General features: G+C 37.9%; 2 protein-coding genes across 2 annotated transcripts; one reads left to right on the forward strand and one right to left on the reverse strand.

The window, feature by feature from the left end:
- The first annotated feature begins 2,510 nt into the window (after nt 1-2,510).
- Nucleotides 2,511-10,687, forward strand: LOC101312383 (tRNA (cytosine(34)-C(5))-methyltransferase-like). The gene is made up of 16 exons (XM_004288124.1): nt 2,511-2,690; nt 2,792-2,880; nt 2,989-3,055; nt 3,157-3,272; nt 3,600-3,666; nt 3,811-3,859; nt 4,206-4,291; nt 4,480-4,745; nt 4,814-4,869; nt 6,632-6,717; nt 6,887-6,979; nt 7,546-7,870; nt 8,021-8,571; nt 9,079-9,313; nt 9,400-9,620; nt 10,446-10,687. The coding sequence occupies exons 1-16, from the start codon at nt 2,511-2,513 to the stop codon at nt 10,470-10,472; spliced, it is 2,514 nt and encodes an 837-aa protein (XP_004288172.1). The 3' UTR covers nt 10,473-10,687.
- On the reverse strand, nt 10,196-13,221 carry LOC101312671 (ras-related protein Rab11D-like). Its single transcript, XM_004288125.1, has 2 exons — nt 12,886-13,221; nt 10,196-10,874 (listed from the first exon to the last, which is right to left on the reverse strand). The coding sequence occupies exons 1-2, from the start codon at nt 13,107-13,109 to the stop codon at nt 10,430-10,432; spliced, it is 669 nt and encodes a 222-aa protein (XP_004288173.1). The 5' UTR covers nt 13,110-13,221; the 3' UTR covers nt 10,196-10,429.
- Nucleotides 13,222-14,719: the final 1,498 nt, after the last annotated feature.

Consider the following 14,719-nt stretch of genomic DNA (forward strand, 5'->3'; position numbering starts at 1 on the left):
TGGAGTGGTCCAATCTAATTATGTGCATGTATATATAGGTGAAAAGGTGAAGAGGGTGTTACCCTTTTACTGTTTGGGATTGGTGGGGTGCTAAAAGGATGGTTCATAATGAGGGGTTTGAGAAAAAAGAGAGAGAAGGCTTGGAATTTCGTTGGTGTCTGTGAGTGTGTGTCAAAAGATGAGAGGGTTTGTTGTGATAACAGGAAGCAGGGGAAGGCAATTGGGTAAGAGAGAGCCGACTGGAAGAGAGGACTGGGAGTGGGGACTGGTGACTGCGTCAACAATTGCGACACCCACGATGATGCTCTGACCGGGAGACTGTGTAAGTTTCTAGTTTTGCTGATGCCATTTTGTAGTTTTGAGGTTTTGTCTGAGTCTGGGAGATCTATTTTTGGGTATGGGGTAATAAATGGGGTGCAGCTTTGGGAAATCCAGCTGTGTAGCACTGCATTACTTCAGTAGTCAGGCGTTTCAATGGTTAATTGTAGTGGATCTCCAATTGAGGGAAAGAGATTTTGATTTGTTTTTGACTTCAAATCTAGCGTGAAAAGGAAAGAGTTTTTTTTTTTTACCACAAGATATTAGAAAAAAAAAAGGATGTTGTTATTCTTTATGACTAAACCGGAACGTATTTGAGTAATCTACAAGAACGTATTTAAGTAATCTACAAGACGTACAACTTAGCTTACAATATAAGGGGTGGTGGTGCGACGTCGATTCGCAAAGAAGAGCATCTTAAAGTACGTGGCAAAGGATCAAGTGCTTTGGTTTTTTTTTCTCGTAATCAACCACAGGTTGGTTGTAGAGCCGTGTGACGTATGACATCCGACATGATTTCGAAAGACTTTTAGTGTGCGTTGGTGAGTTAAAGCCCATAATAACAATTCAAATACTTCACTTTTGTTTTCTGACAACAAAAATAATTCTGTAACGGTCAAATTATTACAAATATTTAGTTATATATATGACTTTCTATCACGCCGCGCACGCGCATATGTACACACTACGCACACTCAGTGATGTGTTGCGTTTCTAGCTACAATAATTTTGAAATTCTAGAACTATTTTGACTAGTAATGTTGTATTAATGTAATTATGTCTCCATTTCTGTTTGCTTGTTTTAAATTTATAGACTTTCATTAATAATACCATGCATAGTTATGTCTCCTACTTTAACAAGTACACTAAACACTTAGCTGAGTTAGCTTTATATATATCATATCAACAACCAAGAAACATAATGACTAGTCTTGTCATGAGTCGAACTTAGAGTCTCCTTCACTTATATAGTAGATTGTGTTACTAGACCAAATGATACTAAACCAAACAACGCTGATTCTAAACGCAGTCTAACAAAATTTTCTCATATCTTCGTGTGAGAACACTACTTCTCACTCGAAGACTAAAATATTGAATGTTATTTGGGGCTAAGACTTTTGCTTGGACTTTAGTAAGTGTAAGGTTGAAAATTAGTTCTCGAATTGCTCATTAGAGCACATGGAATGCTGCTAGATTTGACCTAATGTGATCTTCTTCTTATGATGAGTTGTTCCTCTTCTGGTTCAAGGAGGATCATGATAAATATGTTGCAAAGAATTGCATTACTATTTGCTGGAAGATTACGGAGACTAGAAATATAAACAACCTCACTTTCAGAAACAAACCTCCCTATCATGTGAGTGTTGTTCATGATGCGGAAAACTCTGGTGAGGCATATCGAAAGCGCAATCCTAAGGCATGTGCGGTAGAGAATATCAACTCTAGAAGAAGTCAATTTCATCCTTAAGTCATTCGATTGCATCCTCTCCAAGAAAGCTTCATTAAACTTATTTTTGATAGGTCGGTCCTTAGCAGTAGTTTGGCGCTATTGGGTTTGTCATTAGAAATCACAATGGAGAGCATATTTTTGCTGGTTCTAGAGAGGTTGCTTCAGCTTCATTTCATGTGGCCGAGTGTAATGTTGTTAGTGACACTATATCATACAGATATAAGCTGCTAAATAACTGCAAGAAAACCCAAATTTAAGGGGATTCAAAGCTTGCAATTGATGTTCTCAATTAGAGATCCTCCCCCCTCTCCTTGGAGACTCAGAACCATTCAAAGACATCTTCTATTAGGTGACTCAATTCGAAGAAAACAGCTTCCATTACATATTCACTGTGTAGCCAACTTTGTTGCTGATTCGATCACTAGTCTGCCTCACTGATCTGCAAATCCTACTACATGGTATCATGGTGTAGGAAGTTGCCACTCTCACCGATTAATGCTGATAGTTCTGATAACTTAAATGTAGGCTGCAGTAGGGGCTTTTAAGATATGAAAAAGAAATTTTTTTTGTAATGGGCCGAGTGAAAATGTAAGATGAAACCGATGTAGAGAGAGCAGCCCAAACCTAAACCTCCCGGGGCGCACAACAATCCTTCAGTCCCTCCAAAACCCCAGCAGCACATCGAACCGCAGCAAAAACCAACTGCTGCTTTCTTTTCTGGGTTCACTTCCAGCACCCAACCATGGGCAGAGGCAGAGGAGGCTCACGCACCCAGAGACGCCACTTCCGCCAGAACAGAGAGAACGTCTGGAAGCGCACCAAGCCCGATCCTTCCTCTGAAAACCCAACTGAAAACAATGGGGGCGACCCTTCTTGGCAGCCCTTTGCTACCCAGAGCCTTGCATTCGAGGAGTACTACAAGGTAAAGTTCATAGAGTAATTTTTATGGTTTTGGAGTAATAAAGCTTGAATCTTTGTGGGTTTTGAGTAATAAAGATTGTTCCTTCATGTTTTTGTTTATAGGAGCAAGGGATTGTTGCCCCAGAAGAGTGGGATTTGTTCATGGAATTTCTCCGAAAGCCGCTGCCGGCTGCTTTTAGGATCAATTCAAGGTAGTATATGAAGAAATATGAACTCTAAGGAGGTCGCTATTCATTTGCAGTAGTGTTTATGTGCAGGCATTGACTGAAATGTGTGTTGTTTTCTGTTTGATTTTGCAGTAGCCAGTTTTGTTCGGATATTCGGACCCAGTTGGAGAGTGATTTTATGATATCTCTTCAATCTGAGGTAGGTTGGTTTGTAACTTTAGTGCAGTGCATAATGTGTTGTTAGTGCAGGGCATGTTTCAGGTTTTGCTTATTTTTTATTATTTAAACTATGCTGTTCAGGTGAGTGAAGGGGGTGAACCGCAGCCTATTAGGCCGTTAGCTTGGTACCCTGAGAATCTTGCTTGGCATTCAAATTTTTCTCGCATGCAGCTGAGGAAAAATCAAACTCTCGAGAGGTACATGATGTAAACTGTGGGGATATTGGGTAGAGTAAGCAGTGAGTAGTTGCCTAGAACCAATGCAATTTTGGTAGCTCGTAATTTCAAGCATATATATGACTGTCCATGGCTCTTTTGTTCCCCTAGGAGTTCATATAGAGTAATATGTATCTACCCAAATAATTTTGGTTGTTTGGAAGTGGATCCTCCTTGAATTGTTAGTGTTACATATATTTTGACCAAGTTGCCATTATGCTAGCAAGTTGGTCATTCATTTTGAGTTGTGCTTTTTCTATAATATATTTTGTTTTAATTTTCCTAGTTCTGATGGAATGATTTTCTCAGGTTTCATGAGTTTTTAAAGCTTGAAAATGAGATTGGAAACATCACAAGACAGGAGGCTGTCAGCATGGTGAGCTGTTCTTATTTACGGTAGTTCTTTTGTTGTTTAAATACTGTTAATCTGTTATAAATTTTGTTTTTGACGTTTTGGGGTTTCAGTAGAAATTCACTTTATATTAATCCTTGTGTCATTCTTTTTCTTTTGATGATACAGGTGCCTCCTCTATTCCTTGATGTACGTCCAGAACATTTTATACTTGATAGTAAGCCACTTATTTGTATTTAATACTCTCTCTCCCTCTCCCTCTCCCTCTCTCTCCCAATTGTTCAAATCTTAAAACCTTATTTGACCAAATGTTAGGATTTGGACTTTTTAGCAATAAAAGAAAATGTAAAATGGTTGTTTTCATAATGAAGAAGTAGTTGGATGAGAGAGGAATAGTATCTTGTAAATTTTCTTTCTGCAGAATTCTGTACTTGGTTTTTGTTCTTTACTTCTGTGAAGAAGCCTAACTTTATCTCATATGTTTCTAATATAAAGAAGTGGTCGAATTATTATTTTTGGAACAACACTCAACTTTTTCTGACTATCTGCTGCACTTTTCCCAGTGTGTGCTGCCCCAGGTTCAAAAACATTCCAATTGCTCGAGATAATACACAGATCAACAAAACCAGGACTCCTACCTGATGGACTGGTATGCATCCCTTTAATTCCTGTTTATGTTCTTTCAGATCCTATTAATCTGTTTTGTCTTCTCTTTGGATAAGTGTAGTGGAGTCCCTTTCTATGCCCTATTTAATTCTCCTAGTTAGTATGAATCCTTGTTATTCTACTGCAGTATTAAAATGATTCCTTGTTTTTTCCTTCTTCCCATTGATTAAGGTTGTAGCGAATGATCTTGACGTCCAAAGGTGCAATCTACTCATCCATCAAACAAAAAGAATGTGCACAGCTAACTTGATAGTCACAAATCATGAAGCTCAGCACTTCCCTGGCTGCCGTTCCAACAAAAAAAGCTCTAGTGCTCCCGAAATAGGAATTGAATTGGAGCCACCCATCAGTCAACTTCTCTTTGATCGTGTTTTATGTGATGTCCCTTGTAGTGGCGATGGTACACTCCGCAAGGCTCCTGATATCTGGAGGAAATGGTAGAACCTTTATTCTCAATCCCAATTTCTTTTTGCAGGTTGATGAGATTTGTTTTGCTTATGTACAGGCATTCAGGTCATGGCAACGGGTTGCATGCTCTACAAGTTCAGATAGCTATGCGAGGTATCTCTGATGATAAACTTCTGCCCAGAATTTCTATATAATTGTGTGTTGATCTACTTCTGTGTTTAATTCTCATGTATTGAATTCATACTCTTTCCACTCGTTTAGAGAGTATGAGTAATCACGTATGAGTGCAAGTCCATTATACGCCCAATGTGTTCTGAGTAATTGTTTGGGGATCACCACATATATGAATTCTCTTCCTTAGGACAATATGACTAAAGATAGTGGATGCTTATGTGGTTTGTGCCTTTCTGATAGTTCTATTATTAATGACACAGGATGTATGAAGCAATTGTGTAGCATATAATTTTTTACCGTGATGCAGTGCATTTAGTTGGGGAACTAGGGAAGGTTATTATCTCTGAGGCTGCACTATGTGCATGTTAATTTTTTACTAGGATATTGTATTTTCACTGCTCTTCTGTTGTTTATTTAGAACATTACTTTAGGGTCTCATTTAGTTTGTGGAAAGGAAAGTAATTCCTTTGTTGTTCCCATGAACTTTCCATTCCAATGTTTGGTAACATAAGGAAGGTATCCAGAAAGTTGTTAAAATTTTTACTATCAATGCAATAAAATAAGGGGTGCTTCTAAATGTACCCAGTAAACTTCTAAATAGACCCGGCAAATAAATAATTCCACATTTACCCTTGATTTTAATATTATACAAACCCAGCAAAACTATCTAGCTATTAACACCATCGTTGGGGAAGAACATGAACCATTGCCATCCTCCCCTATAAAACATGCAAAATAAATCGAAGTAGTGCTCGATCGGTCTGTCGGTCTGTTGGTGTTGCGATGGCTGTTCATCTGTGTCGGAGTAGCTGTGTCTCCTCACTCATCCCACATCATGGTTGATTGGGGCTGGTGTTTCAATGGGTCTGAGTGAATTGAAATGAAGAGATAAATATGATAAATTCATATGATAATCTACACACAGTCTTAGGTGCAGATCGAGGTGGTCCTCTGTGTTTTAGTGTGTCTATTGTGAACAAGATGGGATTGGCATGGACTAGTTTTATTTCTCCTTAATCTCAATTTCAATTGTATGATGAAGATGACGTTGAGGTTTCATACATGAGAGTTCAATTACATGAGGTTATTCAATTTTCAATTATAAGAGTTCAATTATATGGTTTCACATATGAAGTCGTAATCCCATCGTCTGAACTCTTTATTTCTTCTTTCTTCAATTTACTGTATTCCATGACCGTATGTGTGCAGTGATTTGCTGGGTTTAAATTAGGTTTGGTGGGTGTATTTAGATGGAGGACAAAATTGGAAAGTTGGTTCCAAAAATAGCATTGCTGAGTGTATCTAGAAATTTGCTGGGTACATCTAGCAACACCCTAAAATAATTGGATGTGAACAATAAATGCAAAGGAAAAAGCGGGGAAGTGAATCCTTTTGGGTATGGAAGGAACCGCTTTCCTTCTTATTTTCCCTTCACCAAAGTGTTTCCTTTCTTTTTGCATCCCAAATACAAGAAAGGATTACGTTTCCTTTCCCGATGCTTCAATTCCACGAACCACACAAGGCCATAAATGTCTCTGGGATTGATTCAATATAAACTTTGCTCAGATAGATTATTACGATTTTAGACCAAGCTTAAGTCATTGTCTTTCAGTATGACATTGTGAACATACATGGATCTTCTGCTGGTTAATCAGTGAACAGAGGATTTGAAGGAAGACAATTTTATTTCTTCTTTAAGTGAGCATATAGAACGTAGCTAATGGGATATTGTTTATTACAGGTTTATCTTTGCTGAAAGTTGGTGGAAGAATGGTTTATTCTACGTGCTCTATGAATCCAGTTGAGAATGAGGCTGTGGTTGGTGAGGTAATAATATCTGATTCAATTTCTACACAACAAGATCCAAAATCTCTCTAATTTATACACTTTTGAAAATAAAAGCCACAGGATTGCATCATTTTCTTTTCTGCAACTTTGCATAGAAAAGTTTTGTGCACTTCTTTAATTTGATCTGAATTGACCACCATGATTGCAGATTTTGAGGAAATGTGGGGGATCTGTTGAGCTCATTGATGTCTCCAGCGAGCTTCCTCAACTTGTCAGGCGGCCAGGTCTTAAAAGATGGAAGGTTAGTTGTTGGTGTTTACGTTGTTATATTAGTGAGTTCTGATGAAAGTATGATGTGCATTGTTGAATAAAAAGCTGATCAACCACTTTTGTGTAATGTAAATTTTCTTTCTTGGTTTACTGAAACGGATGGGATGAATGCTGATATCATTCTGTGATGCTAAAATCATGTTTGATGCTATGTCTTGTAACCACTGAAGTAATATGGGACTAAAGTATCTTTGCTAGAAATTTTGTTCGACAGGAAAACTTAAGGAGAAATGCCACATAGTCTGTTCCCGCATGATTTCATAAATTGCAAGATATTATATATGCTACAGTAATGTTAGGTGGAAAATTTTTGTTCTACTTGGCTGCTTGGTTATGTATCAATTAGCTTGGTTATGAATCAGTTAGATGAATATTTAAACTTTGTATCTCGTAGTTCCCATATTCAACTACATTTCCTATCTTCTCAGGTGGCATCATAGGTCTCTGATATAGTGGTCTTAATTCAGCAATGTTGCTTGCAGATTCAACTTTCATTCATTGTATACTTTTAAACTTTTCAGTCACTTCGCATTTCAGGTACGTGACAAGGGCAAATGGTTAGCTTCATCTAAAGATGTCGGCAAATATCGCACAAATGCCATTGGCCCTGGCATGTTTCCATCTGGAAGAAACCTTGCACGATCAATGGACCACAGTGGTAGTATGGAACAGGATGAAAAGCATGAGAATGGTGAAGATGAAAATGTTGTAGAAGTATTGCAGTCAAGTGAGGATGCTGTAATCTCTGACGATGAGGAAGTTTCTCCTTTTCCACTTGAACGGTGCATGAGGATAGTTCCACATGATCAAAATGGTGGAGCTTTCTTCATTGCAGTCCTCCACAAGCATTCCCCTTTGCCAGGTGACATCTATCATCCAAGTCATTGGAGTTTTTTTAAGAATTGGATTGCTTATTTTGTAGTGTCTTATTATGGTATGAATTGGGTGAAATCCATCCCTTGTACTCTTTGTTTTTCTAAGTATAGTTTCCTTTCTTTTGCATGTTGAACAGCCAATCAAGGGACAGCTAACCATCTTGAAGGGGCCTTGTGTTCTACAATTAACGAGCAAATCGTAAATTTACCAACTCTGGATACTGAAAATACAAATGGGTTACTAGCTAGTTTAGCAGATGATACAGATGAGACAATTACAGAAGCTGCCTCAGAGGCAGAGTTAATTGAGGGTGAACAAGATGGGGTTACCTTGGAACTCGATACTTCTGGTAAGAGTGAAGAAAATGGATCAGAGGCAAACCAAGTGCCTGATGATGGGGAAGCCGATCCAAAGAAAACTCGAGGAAAAAGAAAGCAGCTTCAAGGTAAGTGGAAAGGAGTGGACCCTGTTGTTTTCTTTAAAGATGAAGCCGTCATCAATGCCATAAAGACATTTTATGGAATTGACGAATCATTTCCATTCAACGGCCACCTTGTCACAAGAAACAGTGATACCAATCATGTGAAGAGAATTTACTATGTCTCAAAGCCAGTTAAAGATGTTCTTGAACTGAATTTCTCTGTTGGAGAGCAACTTAAGATAACATCCATTGGGCTTAAGATGTTTGTAAGTATTTCCAATCTGAACATTTTTTTTCTTGTTCTTTGAAATAAAGTCCTGTCATATGCTTCTAGAGACATGGTTAAATTAAGTAGTGCAACATTTTCATGCTCGGATAAGTTAGATGTGGCACATGACTTCTGCTCTTCTTCATGATGGCTTGCTAAAATCCCATATTTGGAGAAAATGTTGGAGAAAATACAAGAAGACTAAAAGATAGTTAGAAGAAAGAGGAAAAGAACAGATATAATAGAAAAAGTGGGCAGAGGACCCCATGACGTGCACCTGAATTATAAGATTTTATCTGTGTTGTTATTAAAGAATAAAATTGAACTTTAATATCCTTGAAGTGTTGAATCTGTATCTAGATATTTTATTTTCATCCTAGGTTCTTTATCCGAGTTAAAATTTCTGCTGCAGTCCTGGTATTGATGAACTACTTTTTATATTCATCTCTGTTGTTTAAATACAGTAATATTAAGTTATCTCTATCTAATTTGACCTCCTCTATAGGAACGACAAACAGCAAGTGTTGCAAGTTGTGCACCTTGTGCATTCCGGATATCATCTGAAGGATTGCCACTTATTCTTCCGTACATCACCAAACAGATACTATATGCATCCCCCGTTGACTTCAAGCATATTCTTCAATATAAAAGTATCAAGTTTTCTGATTTTGTTGATGCTGAATTTGGTGCGAAGGCATCGGGTTTAATGCTGGGTTGCTGTGTGTTAGTTTTGGGCAAAGGTACACAGCATCATGTTGTGAAGGATAGTTGTGGCGATTTATGTGTATATTAAGTTTTTTACCATAACTATGTTTTATATCTACAGATGGAAAATCCACGTTGGATCCTATTCAGGTAGACGAGTCAACAATAGCCATTGGATGCTGGAAAGGTAAGAATAGTTTGTCTGTGATGGTCACTGCACTCGACTGCCAAGAACTGCTGGAAAGGCTTTTGATGCGCATTGAGACTAGAAACGGAAATTTGGTGAGTAAAGACGAGGCTTCTGATGGTAAGGTGGATGTGGACATGAAGGATATGGAAAAGGTAAGTACGACAGTAGCAACCGAAGGATAAGTGACAACTTTTGGGTTTGCAGACTAGTTGTTCCTTGATTAGATTATTTGAGATGGGTGTTCTAATTAGATCTGCGTTTTCTCTTTGTTCTTTTTGACATGAAAGATCATATTTTGTATTGTCAAGGTGGTTCATGATCTGATAAAAAGGAGCAAATTTGGAATGTTTGGCTTTTGAAAATGATCTCTTTCGAAGTTGTTTTGTTGATTTTTCTTTCATCAAGATCACATGTATGCTAAAAAAAAACACGGAATCTTTAAACACCATTTGCGTCCGAAGATTAAAAACTGAACTTGGGGTGAATAGAGCTCAACCACAATTATGTTACTCTTTAATTGAACTCGAGGAATATTCATATAAATTACATAAGTATTTTGAGTACTTCTAGCAAATTCTACTCTACTATTAACTTTTGAGTACTAGGAAATTTCCAAATAATCGAACTTGGATCATCAGAAGGCAACGAACAGAGTCGCTTCTTGATTTGGCTGTCTGAATGAAGAATGTGCATGCTAATGCCTACCGCAGAAGATGGAACCATATTTAGGAGAAATTGGAACCGCAACATTTAAAATAAATGATAAGCTGATAGGCAGGCACAAACAAACTAAATCTTTAGTTCATTCATCCATATCAAACATGCAATTAATCGGCTCATGCAAACTAAACTAGCAAGGCACAAAATATACAAAGAAAATTGTATCACACCCCTCAAAATTTGCTAATATCAAGAATTGTGAAGAAAACATCCCATGTTCAGATATTGACTATCAATTGAATCACAATGATGTACAGCATTTGCTCTTAGCTGGGATCACTTGAGCTGGGCCTGGGACGAGGATCTTCTTACCTGCCAGAGATGCAGGGTTTCCATTGCTTTGGTTTTCGCTAGCAGCCAGGTGCTTCTTGTTAACAATGTTGAATATCTCTGTCAACACAGTTGAGAAGGCAGTCTCAACATTAGTTGATTCCAATGCTGAGGTCTCCAAGAAAAAGAGTCCTTCCTTTTGAGCGAATTCTTTGGCATCTTCAGTTGGAACTGCACGCTGGTTCTCAAGATCACTTTTGTTGCCAATCAGAATGATGACGATATTCTTGTCGGCATGGCTACGCAGCTCTTCCAGCCAACGGGGAATGTGATCAAAAGTCTGGCGTTTGGTTATGTCATAAACCAGCATTGCCCCAACAGCACCCCTGTAGTATGCACTTGTGACTGCTCTATATCTGTGCAAAACATCAAAACAGAATCATCAGTTGTCAATACACCATTGGTACAAGTTAACAGGAGCTGCAACCCCAAAAAAGAAGTTAACAGGAGTTAGGAACAACAATACATCTAGTTTAAATATGCAACCAGTATAACTTATAATGATGCAATCAATTTTCTTTAACAGAAGCTTGAAAAGAAAAAGAAAAAAACATGAGAACAGGATCACCTCACTTCGAACCCTAGTTCATACTTTTTATTTTATTTTTTGGTCTGAACTAGTTCATACTTATAAACCTACCAGAGAGAAGCAGCATTGCAATAAAGAACTATAACCTTGACAAACATAACCAACCAGTTTAACTGTCAATATAAATGGAAATTGATAAATCCATGCTCAATCATGTACTGTTATGAACATAAAACATTCTTGCTGCAATCATCCGTTCCATCCTCCCCGAAATAGATTAACTCTGACATACCTTACCCACTTAGGTCAATATCTGGAATTACTAGGCAAAGTAATCAAGCATAAGCAGAGGGAGGGAATGGTTCTATAGTGGGGAAAGTCGAAAAGATATTATTCACATCATTTCATGAAGGGAAACAATACTTATCACAGTTTACAATCCACAACAGAGGAAGGCCAAAAGGGTCAATAGAAGGACCAAAACTAATACAGATTCTACATAACCTATAATATTGTCACCAACTTTGCAACAAGCCAACAATGCTGCTCAAGCAATACATGGACCACACAACGAAAGAGTACCAATACATTCATACCCTTTAGGGTCCATATGGATGGAGTTAATTGTAAAAGAGGATTGACAATATTAAATTAGTTTAAACTAAACACACACACACACACACACATTGTATAGTACTTTAAATAACCGATACTTTACTGAAAGTAAATTAAACACCGGATACAATACATGTAAAATGGTTCTTAACAATCATATGAAAAGATTCATTTGAAATCATTTGTTTTTTTCCTTTTAATTCAAATCCATACATAGAAACACTATAATCAAGTAACTTGATCCTTATAATGTCAACTAAATCCCTAGATTTCAGATCAATCCATCAAATGCAGCCTTCAAATTTCTAATCATTCTAGTCGACAACCATGTCTATAACCCCATTACTAGAACATTATTGTAACACCAAACAATGGATCTAAAATTCTCAAATCACAGGTCATACGAAATTTGATATCAAATCTCTACTGTGTTGGGATATCGGCCAATTATGTATGTCAAGAAACCCCAAAAGAACACAGCAAACCAAGAGAAACAACCACAGAGATAAGACACAAAGAACACATATTTAAGGTGGTTCAGCAAAACCTTTGCCTACATCCACCGGCAGAAAACACTTCCACTATATTAATAATGGGTACAGAAGAAAGAATAAGAAAACAATGACTCTCTCACTTCTCTTCCTATCTCTCTCCTCTCTGCCCTCTCTCACCCTCTAACCGAGAATGGAACACACTTTGCTCTTTGTCTCTACGATACAAAACCTAGAGCTGACCCCCTCCTTATATAGCCATAAGGATATCAGATCTCTTCACCAAATAGGAAATCCAATCCTATTAGTGGTAGGCAATAATACCTCCTTCCTTCTCTGTAATCAACCAAGATTACAGGTATACCATCATCAATAAGGATATCCTTTCCTTATTGGAACACCATACTCCAAGACGAAATATCTTAGGAAAAACACATGGGCTGGAAACTCAACATACTGCTAATCCATCCCTATAATCTTTTTCTTCTCAAAACAAGAAAACATCATCCAACACACCAATGCAACACTTCCTCTGCAATTCACTTCATACATCTCAAAACAAAACCAACCCAAAAAAAGGAACCAACTACAACTTAAAACCCGCTAGAAATGTTGCAAAACTATCAAACCCCAAGAACCCATGTACATAATTGATAATTAAACAACACACAAAAAAAAANAAAAAAAAAAAAAAACACAACAAAAAGCAAAAGCAAAGAGTAAAACAGAAACCTTTCTTGGCCAGCAGTGTCCCAGATCTGAGCTTTAACACTCTTGTGCTCTATAACCAGAGTCCGGGTCTGAAACTCAACACCAATAGTGGCCTTAGAATCCAAGCTGAACTCGTTCCTTGCAAACCTGGCGAGTATCTGAGACTTACCCACCGCCGAGTCCCCAATCAGCACAATCTTGAACACATAGTCTATCTTCTGGCTCGAATCTCCATAGCTCGCCATTTTAACCAAACCAAACCAAACCCAGATGAATGAAGCTCCCAAGTCTTTAAAGGATTGAAATTTATTGAACTGGGTCTGGCAGAGGGGATTCAAGACTTCGAAAGACTCCACCTTTACCTTTGTAAGGGACAATTATGTGAGGTGGGGAATATGTGGCGGGTTCCACCGTAACAACCGTGAGTCCACCAACTGGAGGAAGGTAGTGACACGTGAAGGGAATTTAGTGGCGGGAATGGTGTGGTGTTGGGGTGTAGTGTGGAGCTTGTTGGATAGGATTGCAGTTGAGGAATGGGGAGTAACGAGCGGATGTCTCGGGTGAGTTGTCGTGTCTGCTATTCTGTCTTCTTTGACGGTCATGCCGATCCTTCTTTTTATGTTGCCTAGGGGCACACCCAAATTCATCTCTTTGGAAACTTAGACTGGTTTGGTCTCGAGGTGAAAGATTTAAAAGCATTACATGGTCTTAGTTGTACTGTAAAAATAATTAGCTACGAAATTAAATAATAAAGTATTTAGTAAAGAATAATTAAGTTTAATCTAAAAAAATTATGAAATTAAGTACGGTGTTATTCATGATATTTGTCAGCCCGATAACAATGTTTAATAATAAGGCAAAAATTATAAATAATTCTCGTGGTCTGAGATCGTGAATATATATATGTTTGTCACCGTTGTGAAAAAATTTTTAATCTTGGTCATTGTGGTTTATATATCGATTAATTTTGATCCAGTTATAACATTTTGTCTAACACTGTTAGTGAGGTTCTCACATACCCGTCACATGCTAGGTTAATTCGTCGTTTACCTTTAGAGCTTTGTATCATATTAATTTCAATCAATTTAATTTTGTCTTTTGATTTAAATCATGTATTACTCTCTTTAATTTAAATCACTGATCGATATAATCCTCATTCACCTTTACTACTTAGGGCTACAGGAATTTCAAATGACTCCATGAAAACGCATGAAGTATTGCAACCAGACGTAACTTAGCAAGTCGACCATTTCTTATTTCAAACATAAGAACTCGTGTGTCAATTACATAAGAAAGAATAAACAACAATGAATCAAATACATGCATCAAATTAATTATGATCATAAGTTCATGATGCTGTCACATCCCGACCCTTATATTTTTACCTTATTTACTAGCCTGATTATAGTAAGAATTTTACCGTCTCCGTAATTGAGTAAATAGTTTAATTGGTCCCTAGAAGGGTTTCGGGGACGATTATGTGCGGAGGATTATTCGTATGAGGAAAATACGACGACGGTAAAAATGGTAAATTTTAGCTAGTAAAAAGTAATTTTTATTCGGGTATTATTTTTTCGGGGTGTTTTTATTTTTGGAAGTTTGGGTTAAGTGTTGTGGACCGGTTTGGGGTGAGGCCCAAAACCCTTTTTCTCTTCTCCCTCTCTCCCGATTTTCTCTCCTCCCACCCGGTTTTCTCCTCTCTCCACCCGGAAATTTCTCCACCGCCGTCCGCCGCCGTCCGGCCGCCCCAGACCGCCGCACCGGTCCCAATCGATCGGTCTTCAACCCAGCAACCTTCTTGGACCGGTGACAGCTCCCCTAACCCCGCCGTGAAGGAGCGGTCAACCCCGAAAGG

This window comes from Fragaria vesca, linkage group LG1 (genome assembly GCF_000184155.1).
Source record: "Fragaria vesca subsp. vesca linkage group LG1, FraVesHawaii_1.0, whole genome shotgun sequence".
Lineage (NCBI taxonomy): Eukaryota > Viridiplantae > Streptophyta > Magnoliopsida > Rosales > Rosaceae > Fragaria > Fragaria vesca.

What these genes read in the sequence shown, in the direction of transcription:
- LOC101312383 (XM_004288124.1), top strand. Translation starts at nt 2,511, where the DNA reads ATGGGCAGAGGCAGAGGAGGCTCACGCACCCAGAGACGCCACTTCCGC. An exon ending in CAAGCATTCCCCTTTGCCAG is followed by an intron (nt 7,871 to 8,020) that starts GTGACATCTATC and finishes CATGTTGAACAG; the next exon opens with CCAATCAAGGGACAGCTAAC. An exon ending in CCATTGGGCTTAAGATGTTT is followed by an intron (nt 8,572 to 9,078) that starts GTAAGTATTTCC and finishes CCTCCTCTATAG; the next exon opens with GAACGACAAACAGCAAGTGT.
- LOC101312671 (XM_004288125.1), bottom strand. Translation starts at nt 13,109, where the DNA reads ATGGCGAGCTATGGAGATTCGAGCCAGAAGATAGACTATGTGTTCAAG. An exon ending in GACACTGCTGGCCAAGAAAG is followed by an intron (nt 10,875 to 12,885) that starts GTTTCTGTTTTA and finishes TGTTTTGCACAG; the next exon opens with ATATAGAGCAGTCACAAGTG.